General features: G+C 40.2%; 1 protein-coding gene across 1 annotated transcript in view; it reads right to left on the reverse strand.

Annotated features, from left to right (window-relative positions):
• Positions 1–24,480, reverse strand: part of CHN2 (chimerin 2) — a 170,549-nt gene that overhangs the window by 61,885 nt on the left and 84,184 nt on the right. The window contains exons 4-6 of the mRNA XM_068404668.1: positions 15,142–15,173; positions 11,967–12,080; positions 9,581–9,866 (exon numbers count right to left, since the gene is read on the reverse strand). Of these exons, the coding sequence (XP_068260769.1) occupies positions 9,581–9,866; positions 11,967–12,080; positions 15,142–15,173 (432 nt within the window). The remainder of the gene's footprint in view (positions 1–9,580; positions 9,867–11,966; positions 12,081–15,141; positions 15,174–24,480) is intronic.

Consider the following 24,480-nt stretch of genomic DNA (forward strand, 5'->3'; position numbering starts at 1 on the left):
CAAAGTGACGATTCAGAATTGAATCATAGAATCATAGAATGGTTTGGGTTGGAAGGGACCTTAAAGATCGTCTAGTTCCAACCCCCCTGCCATGGGCAGGGATACCTTCCACTAGACCAGGTTGCTCAAAAACCTCATCCAACCTGGCCTGGAACACTTCCAGGGAGGGGGCATCCACAACTTCTCTGGGCAACCTGTTCCAGAGTCTCACCACTCTCACTGTAAACAACTTCATAATATATAATCTAAATCCCTCTTTCAGTTTAAAACCATTATCTCTCGTCCTATCACTATCTCTTATCTCTGATAAAGAGTCCCTCCCCATCTTTCCTGTAGGCCCCCTTTAAGTACTGGAAGGCTGCTATTAAGGTCTCACTAGAGCGTTCTCTTCTCTAGGCTGGAGTGTACTCTCCTCCCATGGGGAGGAATCAAATAACAGCTCCTTAGCTACATTGGTAAGATATCTTCATCTAGACAGGATGAATCACAGCCTAAATAATATTTTTTCAGGCACACAAAACCATGGAGAAATAGGACTAGAAGGTATTTTAGGTGGTTTTTCTCCTGCCTGCCTCAGGTATCAGTGCTACTCATGCCATTTCTCCCAGGTGTTTTCTAACGTGTTTCTGTGCCTTATGATGAGGGAGATTTTGTCACCTGCTCAGGCACTCCATCCCATTGTTGCACTGTTCTTTCTCTTTTTTTCTCCCTTAATAGCTAACCTGCAATGTTCATCACTGTACTTCAGGCCTATCAACTCTTGTCATATCCAGCATGAGCACAGAAGACAGGTTATTTTTTTCCTTGTAATTAGCCAAGCAAATGTATGACCTAAATAAGCGCATCACTAAACCTACTTATTTTCTAAACAAAATATAAAGGATAAATATTAGTCACTATTTAAACACTTTCCTTTTGACACTAATTCCAAGTCCTCCACTAGCAGAAATTACTATCTCTCTTATTCCTAAGAAGTTGAACACTTGTCTTCCAAGATCAAAGCATGGCAGTTTAGAGGTGCTTGTAAAAGTTTAGTGCCTATTACTACACAGTGTCTCAAAATTCATGCGAGATGAATCAAGCATAGATTTTTACTTGAAAAATAGCTTTTCATTTTCCAGTGACTAGACAAAAGAAATGTTTATGCTGAAGGCTCCATCCCAATCCCTATGGAAGTTTGTTTATACTAATTTAATACCATCAAACTACGTAAAGAATATAAAAGCCAAGACAAAAGACCCTCATATAAGACTTTTATTTTTGAAACATCAAATAAGCGTGGGTTTTATGCAACAAACATCTAGCTTTATTAGAATTATTAATATGCTCATAATGGGAAAATACCCAAGAGGAAAAGATTAATTTATGTATTCAGCAGAGCCTAGCTGCAGATACAGTACTGTACTTGAAGAGCCAAGTAGTGTTTGCTTTAGGACTACTGTAAGCACTTCTGGTGTATCTAATCACGTTTAGTACTCATCTGACATTCTCATTTAAGAAAATTTCAGTCTACTGTTGTGGTATTCAGGTATGAAGTTTTCTCACTGCTTCCATTTGGCTATCTTTCTAAAACACTGGATTGGGAAACACTTTGGTGGTAACAAAATTCACATTCATAGAATCATAGAATGGTTTGGGTTGGAAGGGACCTTAAAGTTCATCTAGTTCCAACCCCCCTGCCACAGGCAGGGACACCTTTCCTCTAGACCAGGTTGCTCAAAGCCTCATCCAACCTGGCCTTAAACACAGCCAGGGAGGGGGCATCCACAACTTCTCTGGGCAATCTATTCCAGTGTCTCACCACCCTCACAGTAAATAATTTCTTCCTAATATCTAATCTAAATCTACACTCAGTTTAAAACCATTACGTCTCGTCCTATCACTACTTGCCCTTGTAAAAAGCCCCTCTCCTGCTTTCCCGTAGGCCCCCTTTCAGGTACTGGAAGGCTGCTATAAGGTCTCCCCAGAGCCTTCTCTTCTCCAGGCTGAACAACCCCAACTCTCTCAGCCTGTCTTCATAGGAGAGGTGCTCCAAATATCCACCTTTGCTCCATATGTTTTGCAGTGCCCTGAACTGCACCAAGGCCCCGTGAAATCTTTGGGGGTCTTCCCATTAATTGCAGTATTGCAGTAGCATTTGGATCAGATCATATCCATCGCATCATGTCATCTGTGTATATCAGTGTTGTCTTCAACTCACAAGCTCTCTTCAGGCATAATCATATCACTTATTCTGCTGAAGGCAAAAATCATGAATCCTAAGCTGACGGTAATAACATAACATAAACCAGGAACCCAGAGAGATGTTAACAGCTCAGGAAAGCAATGTAAGCAAATACTGTGCAACGGAACCTCTCTTTCTCTCGATTCCCTCAATCTCCATTACTGTTAAAATAAGCCCAAATTATTCCTCTCAAAAATCCTTGCCTAATCAGGCAAAACATTAGGTATTAGGAATGCCACAGTCAACTACAAAGCTGCGTTCCTTCTCCTATGCATAAACATAGACAGCCAGAGGGAAGGAATTGAAAAAGATACTTTCCATTATTTTAATTTGGTAGCTTTCTTATTTTTATTTCTTATATATTGCCTATTTCATATTTATGATGCTTTAAACAAAAAAGAAGTTGTAAAGAGACACAGCTGGAAAATACCAAAGAATGCCAACATTGAAAGGCAAAAGAAAATTATCAACCAGCTACATTTTCAGTAAGATGGTATTCGTCACTCAAAATATAAAACTGCTTACTAAAATACATATACTGGTAGATCTACTGTATTCATATAAACTCCTCCTTGCTGTGGTATAATACCAAAAAGTATTCTGGATGAAATCAGTACTGAATTGCTAACAGTTATTTAAAGAAGGCAGTCGGGTATGTAGTTAAGTACTCATGTCAGGGCATGCTACAATTAAATATGTACATGTGGTAACCTGTGTGTAGAACATTACTCTTGCAGGACAAGCCTGAGTGACTGATGAAAGGAATTAATTACTCCCAAAGTCATTTTGATGTATAAGTTTGTTGCTTCTAGCAGCAAAAATGCCACACACCTTTTATCACTGCATGTATTACTGAAATCTGCAGATAAAGGCCACCTTCGTGGACAGGCTTTATGTTGCTGCTTATCAGTGTGGTGTCTGAGCATCTTCCAGGGCAAATCAGCTGGGGAGGAGTCCCTTGTGAATTCTGTGGATATGAATATGGGAGTGAAACTAACCGCTAATAAAAGAAGATGGAGGGTTGTTGATGTGTCTGTAAAACGAAAGTTAATTTGTTCTGACCAAGCATTCTGACCTGGTTGCAGAAACCAGGGAGTTGAAGGCAATGTAAAAAACACCGGGTCAAACCATCACTGCGGTTCCAGCCCAGAGTCTGCACGAGCAGATGTTTCTGCTCACTAACCTCTTAACCCCATGATCTGCAGCTAGGACAGCACAGTACCCTGCAGCCCTCGTGTGGAAGGACATGCACAACATCTGGATAGACATCCCAGCAGAGAGTTAAACACTAGCTAGCAACCTGTAATAGGATCATTAGAGGTTTAGAGGAGCTGCAGAATGGGAAGAATAATGAATAAATGAAAGACTGAAAAGATTTCTTTATCATTGGCTAACAGCAGTACCTGTACAAAATTCAATGAAGAGACAAAAATGGAGTAGTTGGATGAGGCTGAAAGGCCTTCAGAAAGGGATGTGGTTTGAATAACAATGTAGAAGTGTAAATAGTTATAAAAATTGAACCAAACCAGAGGTTCTCTTAAAATTGGTTGTCTCCCGTGCAGTTTTGATGTAAGGAAAATTGCAGTGCCCCTAAAAAATTTAGTTCCATAACCAGATTACATCTCCAATTAAGGGATGTTAGAAAACAGTCTTTACTGGAAGTCTTGCATTTTCTTCTGTGGGAAACTGTGTGAGCAGCATGACTAAAGAGGACACTAATACCAACTACTACTTCTAGCAAAGTTATTCTTCCTTTTCTGTCACCTTTGCCTTAACAGGAATAGCTTTCTTATCTATTATTTGTGGGGGATTTTCTGCCGAGGAAATCTACAGCCTTCCAGACTCCATAATATACTTATCATTTCAGCTCTTTAGTTCAGGTTGCAGTATTAAGTGTGGGCTCTGCCACTTGCACTTAAATGCCCAGTAATGAGTTCCAGCAAAACAGATAAGAGAGGTTACCATGTCAAGCAGCAATATACAGCTTTCTGCACTGTCCTGCTGTTAAGTGAAGCCTCCACACACAGCTCGCTCTTAGTTTAGCTCAAAATTCTACACTATTCTTTACAGACCACCATCATTAAATGCCTCTTGCTGCTCCTGGCGTGTACAACCAGAGAGCAGAACAAGCACTCCAACACAGGCTCCAAGCAAACTCCTATTTTGTGTACAACTGGTATGTTTGAACTGACTGAGCCAGGTCCTACTTGGAGAGAAGTTGACGGGACCTTTGCCAGGATCCGTGTAAGTGGAGACCTGGCATTGACAAAACCTTCCTTAATCTTTACCACATTACAAACAGTTTGTCCTCTGTCACATAGGTTAAGATCATTCTTTTTGCAAATACTTTAAGCTCAACCTCTGCCAAAGCTTTTCTTTAACACCAGCCTGCTGTCCTCACCGCATCCCCCGTGCTAACACGAATACTTGAGAAGCTATAAGGCAAACCCAAACCGAGGAACTGCTCCTGCGTAAGGCCAGCATAGCAAAAAAACAAGGTGTGGGGCATAGCCTTCGCCTGACCCACAGCACTGTGTCACAGCGTCCAGGTCCCACCCAAGGCACAGGGTGGCTGCGTAGTGCACAAGGCAGGTCACAGGAGCGGGAATGAAAGCGCAAGAGCAAGGAACCAGGATGGTTTCTCATCAGCAACCGTAACAGCTTTTACCTCCTTAGAGCATTCACGAACTCCAGCTTGCATTTACTTCCAACGTTTCAATTCTTTGATATATTTTCCCAAATTATACTTGCTGACATAGGATTAGAGAGGAAGAACTTTTTCTCCTAGCCTGTGACACAAGGATCAGTGACGCAGTAAAGGCAGCAGTTACAGGATAACATGATATGTAATAGCAATAAATGTTTCAGAACTACATATTTTACTGACAGACTACTGCAATTTTCTCTCTCCTACATGTGAAGATTAATTGCTTACAGGAAGTTATATTTCTACATTCACCAGTAATGTGAATTACTGATAATTAATTACAGTACGTACCAGTACTAGGTACTTATCTGCCCTACATCTTCTAGTATACGTTCATTTGCCCCAAGTACAGCATTCCATAAGCAAAGCAAACGTGAAGCAGGTGATCACAACTTGCCCAAGCTAAAATCACAACCCTGAACAGACAACATACAATCTTCAAATGTTGTTTGCACAAAAAAACTATTTCTCTGTCCAAAATCCTTTTTGAAGCTGGATCCCATTAAAATGACAATTGCCTACACTGCTAAGAAAGTATTTGCAGCATGCTGTTCTCCCACAACACTTCATTCCTAAAAATCATTGTGGCTCCTTTCAAATTAATGATCTGTTAAACTATTCGGACTAAAATTTGGAATCTGTGTCTACAAATCTAGCACATATTTAAAGCTAGACAGAAATAACTTTCGGATGAAATGTCAGCATTAAGTATCTTACAGCATAAACATCTTCTTAGGCCTGTTACAAAAAACGTTGTATAGAGAGGCATGAACAACACAGCTGATGGATTCATGCATCACACCCATGCATCACATCCCCCTTCTGGAATGGCCACGACTCCACTAATTACAACCTCAAAGAAATTATCATTATGGGAACAGACAGGTACCCCAGGCAGTACCAGGACATTTCATCTGAGTGCGTGCTCCTCCCGCCAGTCCGTGCCTTGGTGGTCCCCTTCCACCGACCTACCCCACGGGGAGCAGCAGTGCTGGAGTGACTGAGACATTGAATAATCTCCGCTGTCAACGTGGGAGGCAACAGCATGAGCGGGCTCCCCGGATGGTGTTAACAAACCCGCTAAGGAGACGAATGCCTTCAGCTGCGCTTTCACACTCTGGAATTGGTTTCAGTATAAAACAAAATCTCACTTGTAAAAAGCCTAATCTGTAAGAGGAGTACTGACGCTTAACCTTAGAGCACTGAATTCTCACGTTCCTCTTGAGAAATAACGGGAGTTTCTGTCCTGCATATATGGCTTTCCCCCCATCATTTCTGAAACATTCAAAATAGTCCGGACAGCACTTTCAAATAAACCAGGTCAGTTATTGAAAAATGACATTTTACTTGCTCAATTAGCCAGAGAAGACACACCTTACAAAAAACTCAATGATTTTTCACACATGCAGCAAAGAATTTACTTTGCAGAAAAACATCACACTAAATATTCATTCACTTATTTCTATGGGTCTGAAATTTATTGGAGTAATGGAAGTGGGTGAAGGTTTTGATTTGTGGGCAAACCATGGCCTTTGTCTAAAATGCTGTATAACACATGACAGCCTCAAGCAAAACATCTGATACAACTGACACAACATCTGATACGACTCCCACTGAACTACCACTCTTCCATATTATTTCTATATTTTAGAGGACTTCTAAAGTCCTTAAATTCCCCTTATCCTCCTTTGTCCCTATATGCTATTACTGACAAATGCTCAGTATTTCACAGATTTATTGCAAAGCGCAGAGCATACTTTATCTGAGGTTACTGTGAGGAACAAATGGGAATGATGACCCCTGAGTCTTTGTTTGCTACCCAAACCTCTCCTGAGCTTCCTCCAGCAAAATCAACCATGGTAGGCTTCACCATACAGACTTCTGTGAATTTCTTTCAGTTGTTAATAATTTAGTTGATGTAATCTCTTTCACGTGGATTTGCATGAGATGACGGAAGACTACTGGTACTAGTAGAGAAGCCCATTGGGAGTCCTAATCATCAATAGAGAGGCCTCAGCTGCTATGGCAGGTCTTCAGCCTGTGAGCAGATCACCTTGCCTATCTAGCCCTGCTCCTCTTGTAGCTGTGATTGCTCCTACTCCTCCTGGCAAGAAAAATATGTTAGAAACAGCTGCTATCCCTCCTTCTGCTGCTTCCCCTCAGTGGGAGGAAGGCAGAGAGGGTTGCCAACAATGTAACGGCTTAGCTGAAGCCAGCTATTTTTACACGACAGCGCAGCCACGCAGCCCAGACTTGCAGGCTGCTACTGCGTGCACGTACAGAAATCTAGATGAGCAGCAATCCTTGTAGGGTAAGTACCCACGGTACTGCCTTTCGCAACATGAACCACCTTCCGAGGTAAATAATACTCTAAACACTTTAATTTCATTCAGCTGCAATAAAAAGAAAAGACCTAATCCAATTGCTAATGAGGCCCAGAGGTGTATTTTCACTATTGACAGCAAGTTACATCAAGTCCAAACATTTTCAAGCACAGGTACCTGAAACTAAGGATGCAGCTCTTAACTCGCTTTAAACCAATATCATCATTTTTTTAGCTGTCATAAGAAGAAAGTCTTGTCCTCTCCTTTGTGCTGCACTTCCACCCATATGAGGTGCATCAGGTAGCAGATCTGGCTGAAAAATTCACGTGTTTTTTCTTCTGGCTAAATTAGTTTTAATCTGGAGCCATTTTCTAGTGTCACCTAATGTGCAGCTGCATAAAACCATATGTCAGCAAAAAGACAGTGGTGAAGGAGAGAGGGCAGGGGTCCCTTCAGCAACAGTTTGCCTTTGGTTGGTCTAAAAAGAGTTTTTACAGTACTTAAAACTGCCCAGCCTGAAAAATGACATCTAATCCCAAGCACAACAGAAAATACACTGTTAGCAAATATGTGGCACTACAACAAATCCCTCTGAAGTCTTTGAGAGCACTTTGAGAGATACAAAAGATCATTGCCTCTCAACTGCAAGAACTGTAAGTGAAACTGAACACAATTTTGAAATTGTGTTTTTCCTTCTACAAAAAATATTCTCCTGATTTTCTAGAGAATGTAGCATGATTTTCAACTGTCACGATTGCTTTATTACGCTACAGTCATGTAATAATATTTACAGTCATCCCAATGACGGTCCCATATTTTCTCAATATAAAAGAAACTTTTCCAGCACGTCCTCTGGACCATTCTCCATTATTCCCTAACAGATCTGACTCACACCTACACAAAAAAGTCTGTCACACTGCACTATGTTTACTTCTCATTGTGCCTCAGATAAAGTCAAAATTCACTTTGTTATGCCTGTTACAGCATTTACAAGCAACCAGTGTCCAATCACAGGAATCAACTGAACGAGTATGAAACCCATCTCTATGGCATCCACTCCTCTTGCATATTACAACAGCATCCAATTGAATCCAAAAACATTGTCATCAGTGGATTCATTTTGAAATAAAATGAATGGAGGACTTGTTGCTGTGCTATTCTCCAAAGGACTTCCCTGCAGCAGTATGCCTTCCCTAAAAAGTGTCATAGTAAATGGAATTAATTTGTTATAGAAAATGAATAGGTTTACATGTCAGGTCAGTTACTCGAGCAATTATTACTACTGAGAAATCCAAACCAGTATATAATCAGCCAATGCAGATATGTGAACCCAACAGATAATAACTATGCTAGAAATGTCCTAGAGTGATGAGGATACACACAAAAAAGCTGATCTCTTTTCATGCTCTGTAATGATGGCAAATTCAGTCCCTGCTTCCCAAATACAAACCAGCTCTAGTTCCCAACTAGCTAGCCAGCACACTGAACACTAAAACCATCAGTCACACTGCAGAAGTATGCTTACAAATGTCAGTAAGATAATTCAGCACAAACACTGGACTCAAAAAAAAGTTTTGTTTGACAGTTCTGACTGCCTTACCACCTGGGAAATGAAAATATCCACATGTCACTGCTTACAAGACTGTTTCTCATACGTAAAAGAATTTCTAATTTTACATGTTCAGATGGCTGCTAAGTGCACAAAATTCTCAATTTATCATCATGTAAGTCCTTGTCCATACAATGCTACGGGATACAGGCACATGAGAGAAGATCAAGGAAAGTCCACTTCAAATGAGAAGAGCGAGAAGAAAAGGAGGCAAACACACAATATCCCAATTTCAGACCCACGAGAAGAAAGGGAAGAAAACACACAATATCCCAATTTGAGACCCATTCACCAAAGACTTGGCAGAAAAGAGGAGCTTTGCACTGTGAATGGAAAGATGACAAACTTGAGCTGTGGTGAAGGGTCTGTGGGAACCAGTTCCATAATCCTACTGTGGAATATGCTTGGGTATACATGGACAAAGAAACATAACTTGTGAACAATTTTAGATGCAGTTCCTTAGTTAGCCAGTGTATATATATATTTACACAGTGGAAACATTTGCATTCAGTACTTAGAAAGCTTTCGTCATAAGCTCCAGTCAAATGCTAGTTCGGAGCGAAGATCACATTAGCAGGATATAAACTTTTCAGTGGGATAGTAATACTTAATGAAGTATAGAAAAATAGAAAATGGTCTTTAGACAAAACACTTTTTCTCTTAGATTTGACAGAAAGACTGGCATTGATTGCCAAAATTTTAAACTGATTACTTACCTTTTCAACCGGGGTATTTTCTTCACTCGTTACACTTGCTTTTCTTGATTCATTTTTTGTTCTGCTCAGCCTTCGGGACACTTTTTCTCTAAGCAAAGTGGCATATCCTATGTGTTCATAGATGGGGTTTGTTGTCATTTTGGAAATATACTCAGAAGCCTTTGTTTCTATATACAGTGTTATCAAGCCATCTGTAACCAGATCATGGATTGATTCAAATCTTTTCTCCCCAACGAAGTGCTTCCCATCATAGAACAACCTGTAGTTTAAGGTCTGATTACCAAATCTGCAAATACCAGAAAAAAAGGAGTGAGAGAGGGAAGAGTGAGAGAGGGAAGAGTGAGAGAGGGAAGAGTGAGAGAGGGAAGAGTGAGAGAGGGAAGAGTGAGAGAAGGAAGAGTGAGAGAAGGAAGAGTGAGAGAGAGAATTCATACTGGCAAAACACTCAGGAGGTAATTTTGCTGACGAGTCTATATATCTGAATTACATATGGAATATGCACATGGCTGCAACTGGATCTCTGTGGATAGACTGGCTCAAGTTCAAGCCCAAACCTAACTCCATCACATGGAGTGGTCTACAGGACAGAGACCAATTCTCCGTAACAAGCCACGTGACCCAGACGTACATGGTTTTAATCTAAATCCTAACAGGACTACTGCAGCAATCAGAAAGGCATGCTTGCATTGACAAGACCTTATACCGGGATGCATAATTGTGTTAAGGGCTCTTCCATCCCAAAATATTTTTGATGTGCAGAAAGCGGATGCTTCACCACCATGGGCATATTTACAGTCAATGAAGAGAGATGGGCATCTCTAGCAAGTAATTAAAATCCTAAGGGTCTGAATCACCCATCTGGCAGGAAGCCAGCGAGACTGAGCTCCTAATTCAGGGGCCCAATTAAACATCCAAAGTTCTGTGGGATAACTCTGGCCCTATTTATGACAGGTGTAATCTATGGGGGTTTTTAAAAGTTTTTTAAAAAGTGAAGTGCTGTAGTAGCACATTCAGTTTATAACACCGAGGTTGGAATCCCATTCTTGATTAAAGGATTCAGAGACATGACATTGAGTTAAATGGTCCTTACATTGCATCAAATGTGCATGTCTCTGCATAGTTTGTTGGGCATTCAAATCAAACTGTTTAAGCCTCTTATTTTTTCACCCACATTCTTCATATGAATTCCCAATTTATAATCAAATTCAGTTTTTGATTCTATAAATAATTATCTAGATGGATTTAGAAACCATGCTGTTGTGTCAAAACAACAGGCGCTTTGCCATAATCCCCATCCTTTAGTAGTTCTTTTTATTCTTTATTTTGAAATCTCTCTCCAAAACCCTAAAAAATTATGTTTGTTCTTTTTCAGCTGACAAAAGTTGCTTTTAGTTTACACCACTTTTTAGTTGGCATGACTCACCAGCTTTTCCAGCTCTACCATCTGCACATCAATATGAATTCTGAGGATGATTTCAGCACTGTATCACAGCTACTTGGGATAACTCCTTAAAGGATTTTTCCTTCTGGCTTACCAGCAGAAGGGTAAAAATGCAGACTTTTGTGTATATCCCACAGGTGTAATAACACTATAAACACTGTAAAATATTGCCAAGCAGTTTGTTTTGTCAAAACCCAATAGAATATCTTGTCCTCTTGCCGCTGTCCCACAGCAGCTTTAAGACTGCTGCGAGGGCAGGTTTTGAATGGCACAGCTAAGCCAGGAGCAGCCATATTTTCAAGGAAAGGCACGTGTGAGGGGCAGTGAGGTTGTAGCTTGGGCTCCCACTGCATTTTTCATTCAGCTGAGTAGCAAACTCTTACTTCTTTGAGCAGCAGCATCCTGTGCTTCACACTGTATTTCTACAGCCAGCTTGAATTCTGGTCAGGGAAGAAAACTGAAGTTCAGTATACTGCCTTGGACAGCTGGTCAGCCACTGGACTTCATGTTTTTCCAGGTTTATCCAGGGTTATTATCACCGATGGTTGCTGATGTTTGTGTACAACACATCACTGAGCTCAGAGGACAACTTGGCTGTATCCTCTACTGGGACACTCTCCTGCTCTGTACTCTCTCACATCTCTTACACAGTTTTCAAGGAGAAGCTCCATCTTCACAACACTCAACTCTAGGTAGCAAAAATTTTGAAAATGGGCACAGTCTGCTTCTGAAAAGGGACTTCCTAGCCAAGAGCTGAAGGAGTGACTGAATTGCTGCAGTACTGCGATGGTCAAACTGCTGACAAGAGGGTATAAAATCACTCTGACACCATGAAGTGTATTAAGTCACAGTGGACATAGACTTCACTCAAAAGGGACTGATACAATCCCTTCCATTAAACACATTTACATTTGAAATACAAGCCTCTATTAAAACAGCATTTACCTGAGAGCAAGAGTATAGCAGCCGGGTTGCCGCTGGCTTTCTCTAAGAATATATGCTCCTTCCACACCAGCAAGTATTTCATCTGCTTGCTCCCGAGAAATGATCCCGTGAAACCTAAGGGAAGACATTTCAGTGACTTATAGAACAATCCAACCAGAAACACCTCCCCCTCCACCCCAGAAACCATTTGAAAACTTCTGCCCTTGTTTAAGCCATCAGGACAGCCTCCAAGCATCTAAAAGTAGCAGCACAGTCATCCAGCCTGGGCAAGTTCAACACAGAGGCAAAACAAAAATTACACTGTATATGCAGTTTCAGTCAGTATAAGCCAGTATGACACTTCAATTGCACCCAAAGATTTTTTTCTGTAAATGCCCTATCTTTTCACAACTTTTCTCCTCTACCAGTCTATGTCCTTCTTCCTTGTTTCCTTTCTAGAGGCCTTACAACAGAATTGAAAACTAGGCACAAAGGCATTATTTTTTTTAATGAAGATGACTTAAAATTAAAATGAGAGGTCATTTTTATTATCAGTTTGCTTTATTTTTATATTAACATTGCTTCCTCAAATTTCTAAGGGAAACTGAGACTAAAAATGGCAACAAGTATTCAAAATTCTGTTCTGCGTAGAATGTGGAAGAAGATACAGAGTAGCCTTGAGAAAAATACTGTTTTCTTCATTTCAATGAGTTCCTCGTTCAGTGTTGCAAAAAAGCAATACTTCTCTGATTCTTTTGTCATTGCTTTTTGAAGAAAGAACGAGGCCCTAGGATGCACAACTAACCTTAAGATAATCAATATTTAGCGGTGATCTTTCCATAAGTACAAATGCAGCCTTTACAGCAGTTTGAGTCTTAACTCTTAACACACATTTTCCAGCTTGATAAGTCTCCGAAGGTCTCCTCAGAGGTTTTGAAAGTTTCTATTTTTGCTGCTGTCTGAAAAAAGGCACTAAAATGTACTGGCCTTCAGCATTTTCTCTTTTCTGACAATACATATGAAGTGGCACATTTCTAACACTGCCTCTGGCTCAGCAGTGAAAGAAAAACACATTGGATGTAAATGCAATCGTTCCCTTCTCTTTACGTTGTCTTTTCACAACTAATACATGTTGGAAATACTAGGTTTAGGTGATCTTTCCAGAGTGACTTTCTATTCAAAATGATGTAAACTGATTCATACTTTCTGTCTGTAGTGGTGTGTGACACACTCATTTACTCCCACATCCGAACTGAAACAAGCATCCCCTAGATGACATAATTTAAGCATGTCTTTACCAGTAAACTCATGGCAATTCGTAACTATGAGTGTAAGCTATTTGCCACCACAAACTCATTGTAAAATATAGCAGGCTTTAGGTTAGATATTAGGAAAAAAGCTCTCCCGGTGATCAGTTTAAAAAAATCACTGGGACGGGATGCTTGGGGCACCTGTGAAATTTCTTTAACCATGGGTGGTAAGTACTGGGTAATCCAAGCCTTCTCATGGATGTTTTTGGTACATTTTTTTATGAGGGCATGAAACCAGCTTGTACATGGTCCAAAATCCCCTGAACTCAGACACCTGCCTCTGACAGCAGACGATAAGAAATGCTTATGGAAAGAGTACAGGAAGCAGTGACATACTTGTTTCACTTCACGTTCCTGTCCATCCATCACTGGTTTAGCCAGAATTTGTGTCCAATCAGCTGGGACCTCAGCCTTCATGAATCTGAGAATCTCACTTGTAAAGCCTTTAATATCTTTATGCTTTTGGCCTCCACAGCACCCCGTGACAATGAACTTGAGAGCTGTTCATTTTCCTCCTATGGTAGGAGCTGCATCCCTTTGCTCCACCTTGCTGTACCTTTCATTTCTTCTACAATGTTTCTAAAAAGGAGGGAGGAGGAAGGGGTAGAGAGGGACCAGAACTACGTGCATTATTTAAAATGAAGCCACATCATAGATTTATATATTAATATAATTATGGGTTTTTTCTGTTTCTTTCCCTAGAAATTCCTGATTCTCTTTCCAAGCACTACTGAGCACTGAGTCAATTGCTTTTGTAGGACTGTCCCAGTGTTTCTGAAATCTTCTTTCTGAATGATAATAACTAACGTGATCTTGCTTGGGCAGATTCACCCAGGTGACTTCCTACAGTTCCTGCCAGCCCTGCTGCTCCACAAACCCAGAGGATGTCAGCAGCCAGGCAGGTTCCTGGATAAGAGGTTGCAGTAATGGTTTTACAAGTCCTGCTGTAGGAAGTGTGATGGGTTACTCAGCTACGTACTGTCTTCAGCTCTATTGCTCTCTAGTGCCTAGATCTGAATTCCCTTGTCAAAGATAATATTTTAAAAAATGAAACTTCAGTAATTAGGGGCAAAGCTACTGGCTCTTGAGGTTTTTGATGGTAGAAAAGTATCATTAAACACAGATTAGGTGTCTAGGATGGAAGAAAAAAATAGAACATGTGATCTAAGTGATTTAGCTAGCGATATGGGCTACGGCCTCTGCAGATTGCTCTAGTAAAGGCCAAACGCCAGATCTGGGTGGTTGCTGCAGTGGCTACGCCCTTCAACTTCACCTGCCCAAATCTCCATGCCAATGCAGGATCCAGTGCCTTTCAAGCTTTTTATTGGCAAGAAGGCGGCTGAGCACAAAGGAATTATACTCTAGTGGTCTGTTATTTTCCCCACAACAAAAATACACCTCTTATTTGGGTATTTTGACCTTGTAACTTTAGCAGGGAGAACAGCATTTACACATGCAGTAGTATATATGCATACTTTCACAACCATGTAGGGTGGTGAAAGTATAGGAACATACACAAAAAGGCAGTGAGAGAGGCAAGCTGCTTCTCTCCTCCCCAGGCCATTGCAGGACCACTGGGAGCCTTAAGCAACAACCAAAATAAAAGGAAGAAATAATCCAGATAGTATTTTTTCCCCCAAACTGTCCTGAGAAAAGCAAAATAAAGACGCAGGCTCACATAGCAGCACAGTCCATGGGTTGTGAGCAGCAGTACTGGACTGTAACATAGCTAAATTATTAAGCTTTCAATATATTTAACTCCTTGTTGAAGTGAAAGGTAAAATAAAATATTTTATCAGACCTCCATTGTGCCTTTTTTTTTTTTAGTTCTAGAACAACAACTTTTGGATACAACCAACGGATACTGAAAAGAGGAAAATACTTACTCTCTTCCATAATACTTTGGTCTGTTCTCCACCTAAATTTTGAAAGAAAGGAAAAAAATATTTAAAAAATACTCAATTTTAAATAAACTACATAAAATTAAATTATGCTTGATTATTAATGAGGAATACTGCACCCCTCTAAGTGACGAAATTCTGCAGATTCAAAACTGTGACTGGAACATGACTACACAAAAGAACAGAAAAACGAAAACAGAGGAGGTGCTTTTATTGATGGGTTTCTGGGAAGGATAACATGTATCAATGGTGAAAAAAATAGAACTACACATAAAATCTGATCAAATGGATAAAGAATAAGTTACTGCAGTTTTGCCAATCTAGTATTTATAATATAAAGTAAGAATATTTTTGTTATACACCCTTTAGCTTCTTAAAAACATTTTTTGCCTATATACAGCAACTGACTGAAGATAACAAAGGTTAGTATTCTTGGGAAAGACATGGTTTTTGGATTTAGACCTAGTCTTAAATACTTTGAAGTCTCAAGAACTTGCGGGCCTGATCCAAAGTACACTGAAAGTTGCTGGAAGGACTCCCAATTATTTCAAAGAGCTTTAAACCAAGTTTTAGGAATATCATGTTCTTATCCAGAAGCTCTGGATATGTCTGACACTTTGACTCATTCCTCAGACCCCAATCTTTTGTCAAGTTCCCCAAAAACCAGCTCCACAGCCCCTGATTTCATCTTTCATCTGCCTTTGCCTTGGCACCCAGGCGGCCCCTGCACTGGGGTGAGAGGTGTCGGAGGGGGCACGGCATCCCAGGCTTCCACCCGTGGGTCACTGCAGTCACCTCGCCGTGTGCACAGGCTCATTTGGTTATTACATAACTGACTAGTACAAATTGATTTTCAAATTTTAAGACTTACTCATATATATGCATGCATTTAAGGGTATTTAAGAAGAGATGCTTTCTCTCCAGCTATGGCACTTATCAGTAGTGTCATCTCACTGGGCTGCAACTTCAGCCAGCATTTTCATGCCTAAATGTGCTGGTTTTGGTTGGGTAGAGTTAATTTTCTTCGTAGTAGCTAGTATGGGTCTATGTTTTGGATTTGTGCTGAAAACAGTGTTGATAATGCAGAGATGTTTTCATTACTGCTAAGCAGTGCTTACACAGAGTCAAGGCCTTTTCTGCTCCTCACCCCACCCCACCAGCAAGTAGGCTGAGGGTACACAAGAAGTCGGGAGGGGACACAGCTGGACACAGTTGATTCCAGCTGACCAAAGGGATATTCCATACTATATGGCATCATGCTCAGCAATAAAACTAAGGGGAAGATTGGCTGGGGGGGGCTGCTGTTCGGGGACTGGCTGGGCATCAGTCAGTTGGTGGTGAGCAATTGTTTTTATTTGCATCACTTGTCTTTCTTGGGTTTTATTTCTCTCTCTTTGTTATTTTCCTTTTCATTACAATTTTTTATTATTATTATTATTATTTTAATTTCAATTATTAATCTGGTCTTATGTCAACCCACGAGTTTTCTTAGTTTTACCCTTCCAATTCTCTTGTCCCCATCCTGCTGGGCAGGGAGTGAGCAAGCAGCTGTGTGGTGCTTAGTTGCCGGCTGGGGTTAAACCACGACAGTAAGCATGACAGAACTTAACACAAGATATATGTAAAGTCTCCTGATGATTGGAAAAAAAAACACCGAGTAAGTGCATACCTGAGTAAAGCTGCCCATATCAATGGAATTACTGCTTCATACATAGTGACACACACATGGAAAATTGTGGTTTCAAGACTGTTTCATCCTTTAGGCTAAAATCAATGAATTTTCATGGTTTTATCTGACTGGAAACAAGGGCCTTTGTCCTTGGTTTGATTATATATCATTATTTCACTCATAAAAACTTTAAATTGATGAAGGTTTTTTTATTTCTGAATAGCAAATGCATAGATGTGACATTTTTGATTCAATAATCTACACACCACACACTAAACCAAAGGAACTGACTTTCTACCCTGCAGTCACTAAGGCTACAATACAGCACAAGATGAACAAAAGTCTGTACAAGATAACGAGAATCTTCAATGGAAGGAAGACCTATGGGAGTTCAATCTGCGCTTCTTTCCCAGCTCGGCATTTCTTTTCTAGCACAGCACTAACAATAGCAGTATCACACCCTTGAAACCCCTGCCTAGGAATAATACCTTGATACAAACATTTTTGAGCGCTGAAGGGCAGGAATAAGACGAAAAAGCAAACGCAGAAGTGAAGAGAGAGCAAAATCAGAGGAACTGCCAAGTGCAGGTGCTGTGTTTCTATGTGCATATATGGCAAGTCAAGAGAAGAAAGTGTATAAATTCAATTTTTTTTAACTTTATATTTTTATAAGTAAAAAAAAGTAAAGAAAAAAGCCATATTATCTCGAATAGGAGGTTGTTCATATGTTCATCTTTAGTAGCACTACATGACTTTATTATCTTGGAACTGTGCTGCCTTCCTGTCATCCTTATAGACCTTAATGACCCCTTGAAGCATATATTTAGCTGGGAACTTAATTAAAAAATGGGTATCAGAAGCTGGGTTAGGTAAGACCACCACATGCAATCTTCTCTTTCATGGAAACAAAGGCCACTCCGTACATCAAAAATGGTGACAAGGAACAGACAAACTTTCATTCCCACAGAAAGCCAAATAAAACTTTACACCAGAGAAGGTAAAGCATGACCTTCATCTAGGATTCAGAATCTGCTTCTATTTAAAAATATAGATTTGCCTTGATTGTATGTATACACAGAATGAACTCCAACACCTTCAATCTACCTCAGAAATGTAAAAGAATTAACAATACTAACACTCACCCTCAAAATCACCTTTAAGCACAAGTTCCCCCACAAATATATATATATATGTATAAACATAACTATATGTAAAAAGTATAAAAGCAACCTGGAAATAACTCCTTGAGCAAATGGAGGCACATTTTGTTTCCCTCTTACAACACCATTTATGCAAAAATCCGAATTTATCTGTGAAATTTTTATAATTTGACTAAAACTGACTGAACTGCCCTGGACTCTGTGATTTCCAATTTTCCTGCTGTTCATGAGCTGAAAGATTTGCTCTTCTGAGAATCCACACAAAGCCCATCAAATCCTATCTTCTTCCTCCCCTAGAAAACAGAAACCTTTGCTCCAACATGTTTTAGCATCCATGCATCTAAAACAGCCACAACTTCAGCACTTGGCTTTAGGCAAGAAAGATACCGTAGTATTCCCTGAAATGAAGCTCCAGATCTGCCAGACCATCCAGGTGCCCCAGAATCTAAAATTCCTCTCCTGTGCTCACCGCAACCTTTAACATGAAATAATAATTTCGCTCCTAACCAATTTCACCGCTAGGAACAAACACAAGGAAGCAAAGTTACAGCAAGATAAAAGATCAAAATAACATCAGGGTCTCTACATCAAAGCCAGAATGTTGGACTGAACTTGGAAATAAACCAAAAGCCTGCACAATTGATGGAGCAGAGGCTTAAAAGTATCAAAGGAGTCAGCAGGTCTGTTTTGTGCAAACTGCAGATTCTGTACACACTTCAAGGGAAATTCTATATACCCCAGAAGGCAAAGGTGATGGAAATTCAGTTGGGATTAGCTTTCCCTCTCCTGCTCTAAATGGGCTTGCACACATAAAGTCAGGCAGATGCGCGTAAGAGAATTCTTAGCCATGGAAAGAAAAGAAAATCCACAGGTAGAAAAGTGACTGTTTCCCAGTGGCAGGAGCCCAGAATAATCAACCTTATTCTGAGGACACATACACTTAGCTTTTTTTCATAGATAATGGCTATAAAAAATACTTTCATAACTTTCCGTATAGCCCTCACAATTTCCTTGTTGAAACAAGGGCCACCTTCCTCAGGTGACCAGTTGGTTTTATCCATCACTCTAGCCCATCTCCCTAGACACTAAGCAAGGGGAGAGATCAGAGGGTTTGAATCATTTAGGACTCTTATGCTAACAGACAAAAACAAAGTACAAAACTGAGGAAAATTACATAAGGCAAATAATAGGTCTTCACTAGTGAAACTATATTTTCCCTTAAAGAGCTCCACAGCTTGCTTTTACTACTCCCATACAGAGGATAAACAAAATGGGTCCTCTCTCTCGACCAGAAGTAAGTCGCAGGTTTTAATTCAAATGTGAGATGGTAATTTTCTGGCTTAGAAAAAGGTATTATTGCCAATTTCAAACCAAAAATGTTGTTGCAGAGCAGGCATTTCTGGCCGTTGTTCCAGAAACCAGGTGGAAAACACTTAAAATTACTACTGGAATTCATAGTTGTATGAATTATGGATCATTAGTGAATGCCAAAATTGCTTAAAACTAAAGTCAAGCTGATCAGGAAATAAGATGTATTGTGAAACAGCCTAAATCACTACTAAGCCAGCACTCTTATAAAGCCAGCAACATTCATGATGTCTACTCTTGAAGCCTGCTCAAAGAGAAATGAAAGCCAGCACAGCTCTCCTGGCACTCCTGAAAGGCCTTTGGGAGCTCCTGTTTGAGAGGCTCTGCATACTTCAGCCTTGACTCCCAGCTTGCCAAAGCTGACTTCCTCTCCCCACTCCAAAAAAATCCCAACTTGTACATTAGTGTAGTTTTATGAGTTTTTTTTTACATTGTTACAGCATATTCTTCAAGATGTGGAGTTAGTTGTACTCGGGTTTGAAGTCAACACTGAGAAGGAAATAAGTCTTCTTCCAAAAAATACACTAGCTATCTAAGCTAATTCAGTATATTACGTTTACGTAATTTTGAAATTTACTGAATTTTAATGCCCTGGGATTTGGGCTCCTCTTTTGGCCAGGGCAGTTTAGCCTCCTGCTAATGTACAGATTATTGTATTAAAATCCTACACCACTCTGCAAGATAACTCATCACAAATCTAATGGGAATCAGGCAGGCAGGAGGTGAGCATACCCTAACGTGATAGATTTTCATTGCGAGCATTGACATCCAAGCCACACCGCACTGAAGATTTGAAGACACCCTGAAGAATTCTTTCTGCCTAAGTACTACCACAGAAATAAACATAACTCTAATTTCAGAAAAATTTAATTTCTCTTCAGCTTCCTTCCACAAGACATATTTCCTTATCCAGTGGCCAAAGCTGAAATCTAGAAATGTTGGAATGAGAATTTAGGAATCCCTCTAGGACAGCAATCTGTCTGTAATTCACAAGGGCCAGCATGGCATAACATTGCATATCTACCTATTTCAACCATCACCTTAATACATCCATGAAGAGAATATAAAAGGGGAAGGGAAACAATAAGGTGGGCTGCTGTACCTGGCTCTTTGTTCTTCTCTCTAGCACACAGAAAGAGCAGAGAAACAAGATCCAAGAGTTAATAATGTCAGTGTGTTCACTCAGAGCAGGCAGTGTGGTGTTTTCTCAAAGGAAGTTTAATCTGCCATATTTTCTGAGTGGAACAATCCAAATTATTTTTCAGTAATTCTAGTTGACGAGATACAAATATGTTTTTCAGATCAGTTTGACATAAAGAGAAATAGAAGAGTTGGAAGAGAAGCCTTCAAGACAAGCCCAGTAAAAACAGACTGTACAGAAAAGGATTTTATTATCCAAATTGTTCAGCTTTTGGCAGAATTGTCATGAGCCAACTGCAAACTTTAGCCTTACAATCAACAACCAAAAAGGATTAAGGAAGATTGTAAGCCCCCATTAAATGGAATGAAATAAAAAAACGATGTTGTATTTCATTACTTCTATAATATAATTTTTTTGCGTCCAAATTTTTCTTAAAGAAATTTCTACTTAGATCAATTAGCGTGTCTAACTTTCCCTCCACATAGGACAAATTATTTTACATCAATGACTCTCAAGCAATTTAAACGGGGAGAACATTCTTTTTGAAGGGAAATATTTATCTATCTTTTTTACTATGTTCTTACCACTTTCTTACTATTACCTTACCAGGCTGTCTGGCCAATGCTTTCAAAGAGAAGCAACTCTCGGTTTTGCAAAAAGTATCATATCATAAAGCCTGTTGCTAATTTTGTTAGTAGGATTAACAGCAATGTAATGTCTGTACTCCCTGGCCAAGGACAGGCCAATTATAGACACTTGCTATGTACACACATAATGAAAAGATGGTTTTCTCCCCTAAGTTTTTCAGTCAATGGCATTCAGCATGACTGATGGGACAGGCTTCATATGACAAGCCTATCCAGCACATGTAACTTCATGAGTATATTCATGTATTTTGGCTGTATGATGAGGGAGAAGCAAAGACATTCCTCAGAAAGAAACTAGCAATGCACAAGCCCCCAGAACATATTCCACCTGTGCTGCTCATGTTTCAGAGGCTCTCCAGAGAGAAGGGTGACATGATAGCTTTGGAAGTCTGCATCTCCTTTTGTCATTCAGACACAGAGCCACAGGGATGCCAGCGTTACAGCCACTCGATGGATGCATGTTCAGCCACGTGACGGCGAGGGGCTATGGTGCCTCCAAGGAAGTAGCTGGGAGCAAGATGTCAAAATCATTCAAAATACCAGAGGGGCAACAACTAGACAGGTCTCTGCAGAAAAGGTTCCTGGCATCGTTACAGATCATAAAATGAACATGAATCACTGATGCTGTCTGTTGCAAGAACTGCCAAAAGCAGAAAAGTCATACTAGGGTATAAAGAGTGCAGCAAACAAGACACCTTAGAGTAATCCTCTCCTTGCAATGTCCGCTCAGAAAGCCTCTAGCTGGAATACTGAGTGTGGGTTCGGGCACCACGTCTCAAGGAAGACTGGAAAAAACGACTGGAGTGAGCAGGGATTTAGCAACTGTGAAAGACATAAAAAGAGATGGGCCTAAAGAAAAGAAGACAGAGAGGGGCTGTAGCAGACAGGTAGGAAAAAGGCCACTTTCAAGAGGAAATAAAAGAATTTGTTCTCTGTGCGCTTACTAGATATGACGAAGTAATAGGCTTAAACTGCAAAAAAGAAGATAGAGCTTAGATCTTAGGAAAGTGTTAAAAATAATTAAATGCTAAAAAATAAGCAGACGCAGCAATGAAATCTTCAGCCTTGAAAGGCTTTAAGAAGAGGATATGCAGACATCTCTTCTTGATGCAGGAACGACAACCTCTTGAGTTTCTTCTGTCCCCGAGATACCATGGTCCAGCCCTATTCCTCATCTCTGCCTGGACTGCTCTCAGGAGATAGGGATTAGCAGGGAGCAGACTCAATAGGTTGTATAAATCGCATATAAAACTGCAATAATACCATGTCTCTGCCCACCTCTGTGAGGCTCTCGGGAGAGAAGGCAGCAGGGAGAAGGCAGTGGACTGAGTGTTCTAGAGGAGAAAGCCAAACCTTCAAGAGATGAACTGGTCACCGCCTACCTAAATAACAAAACTCAGTTTAAATCTATCAGCATAGCAATGCGCCAAATTGTGTTTGATATCTTCTAACAAAATATTCTGCAGTAAAATTTACAGCACTGGGGAGAAGGTAGGAGTGGAGTTCTTCACTACTAGGAAGAATATACAAGGAAAGACAAAAGTGAAGAAGGCGAAGAGTGCTTTTATTAACTGCTGCTCAAAGCTGCACGAGTCCTCTGCTCTGATGGCATGCTGTAACCTACGGGGAAGGTAGGATGCGTAACGACCCTTTAGCAGAAGGATAACGCACCACAAAGAAACACAGGAAGCTCAGCAGCTCTGACTGTTACTGTGGCACTTACTGCAGGCTGATTTCCACTCAATCAAGGTTATTTCTATCATTTGTAAAGACAAAGAATTTCAAAAGAATTAGGTTTGCTTGTTTGCTTACTTGCTTGTACCAAATTTTCGAAAGAGCTGCTTTAAGACATCCTTTATGAGGGTATTTTAAACTCCGGTCTGTTTCCTGTCTATGACCTTGAGCAAACTGTCCAGCAGCCAATAATCAATACATCAGAAAAAACACTATAAACTCCAGAAGGTAACAAAAATCTCCCCCAACATGGACATCTGCTATTGCTACTAAACCAGAATATATTTCTGTATATATTCAGCTCTAACAGAAAAGAGCAAGACTGAATGAGAAAAGAAGAAACAAATATTTTCTCACCTAGTAAAGACAATAATGTGCTCCTGAATATGAGCTAAAATAAACACAAAATCTTAACCAAGAAGGCTGCTGCTAAATAGTCAGGGGAGACAAGGTCAGGTTCAAACAACTTCAACAGCAACAGCAGGAGTCATCTAGTTTGTTATGCAGCTTCCATTCACACAGTAAGGGCATCATTAAATGTAAGAAGCAATATCAATGTTACTTTGAATGCAAGATGAAAAATTTGAATATAGCATTTAAACAGTGCTCCCTTTTTTCAAGAATGATGTGTTGAGTCATTTAAATGGGAGGAAAAATATCCCCAGCAGCAGCAGATAAATGCAGTAAGCCATACTGATGCTCTAAATGCTTCTTGCAATCCTGTAACCACTGAGAAGCTCTAAAACATTCCTAAGACACTTGCCACAGCAGTCCACAGTATACCTGCACAAACCTATTAGTGTTATGTCACCTACCCTAATGCATCCCCAAAAGCCATGCTTCCTAACCAGCTCACTGCTACTATTTGATGTAAACATGTAGCCCTTCAGCAAGGTGCCCAGTGAATGAGCTTGCAAAGTGCCAAATGAACATTTATAACCAATCTGCTGGACACTGGCTAGAAACTCGAGTGTGGGCTGGAGGTGGGGAAGGAAAATCAGGAAACAACCCATCAGGACTGAGAGTGGGTGGGGTAGGTGGAAAATGAGGAGGAGGGGACCTTAGACAACCCCTGCGTAGCATCATGGGGTCTGAGATGCACTGCCACTTCATTACACTGGGAGAACATCTCTGCGTGGAGACAGGGGAAGGATGAAAGCAAAAAACCAAGGAGGAATATTAATATTAATTCAGTTTATCTCCTGTCGTTGATTTTATGAATACTTCTGCTCTGGACTTGGGAATCGCAGACATTTCTCTTAAGTCAGGCTATCTGCAAAGCCTGAACAGGAATAAGGGAGCTTAGATAGTGCTAGCTACTTTTCCTGAGTCTGGAAAAGGTGGCAATCCTATTAGCTCCTCTGCAAAATACTAAGTAGGAGAATATTTATTTCCCAAATAATGAACAATCTGCTAACTTACAGGTGCTTTTATTTCAACAAAGCGAAATATTTTGATACCTACTTATGAGACATACTATTCATAAAAACATCTCCACCCCCTGCCACACACAGTCCCTTACTAATTTGTATAGGGAAGTCACAATGTGTCAGTACATATTAGTTAGTCATGACGGTATTTCAAGCAGATATGCAAATATTTTGG

Source organism: Nyctibius grandis, chromosome 7 (genome assembly GCF_013368605.1).
Source record: "Nyctibius grandis isolate bNycGra1 chromosome 7, bNycGra1.pri, whole genome shotgun sequence".
Classification (NCBI taxonomy): domain Eukaryota; kingdom Metazoa; phylum Chordata; class Aves; order Nyctibiiformes; family Nyctibiidae; genus Nyctibius; species Nyctibius grandis.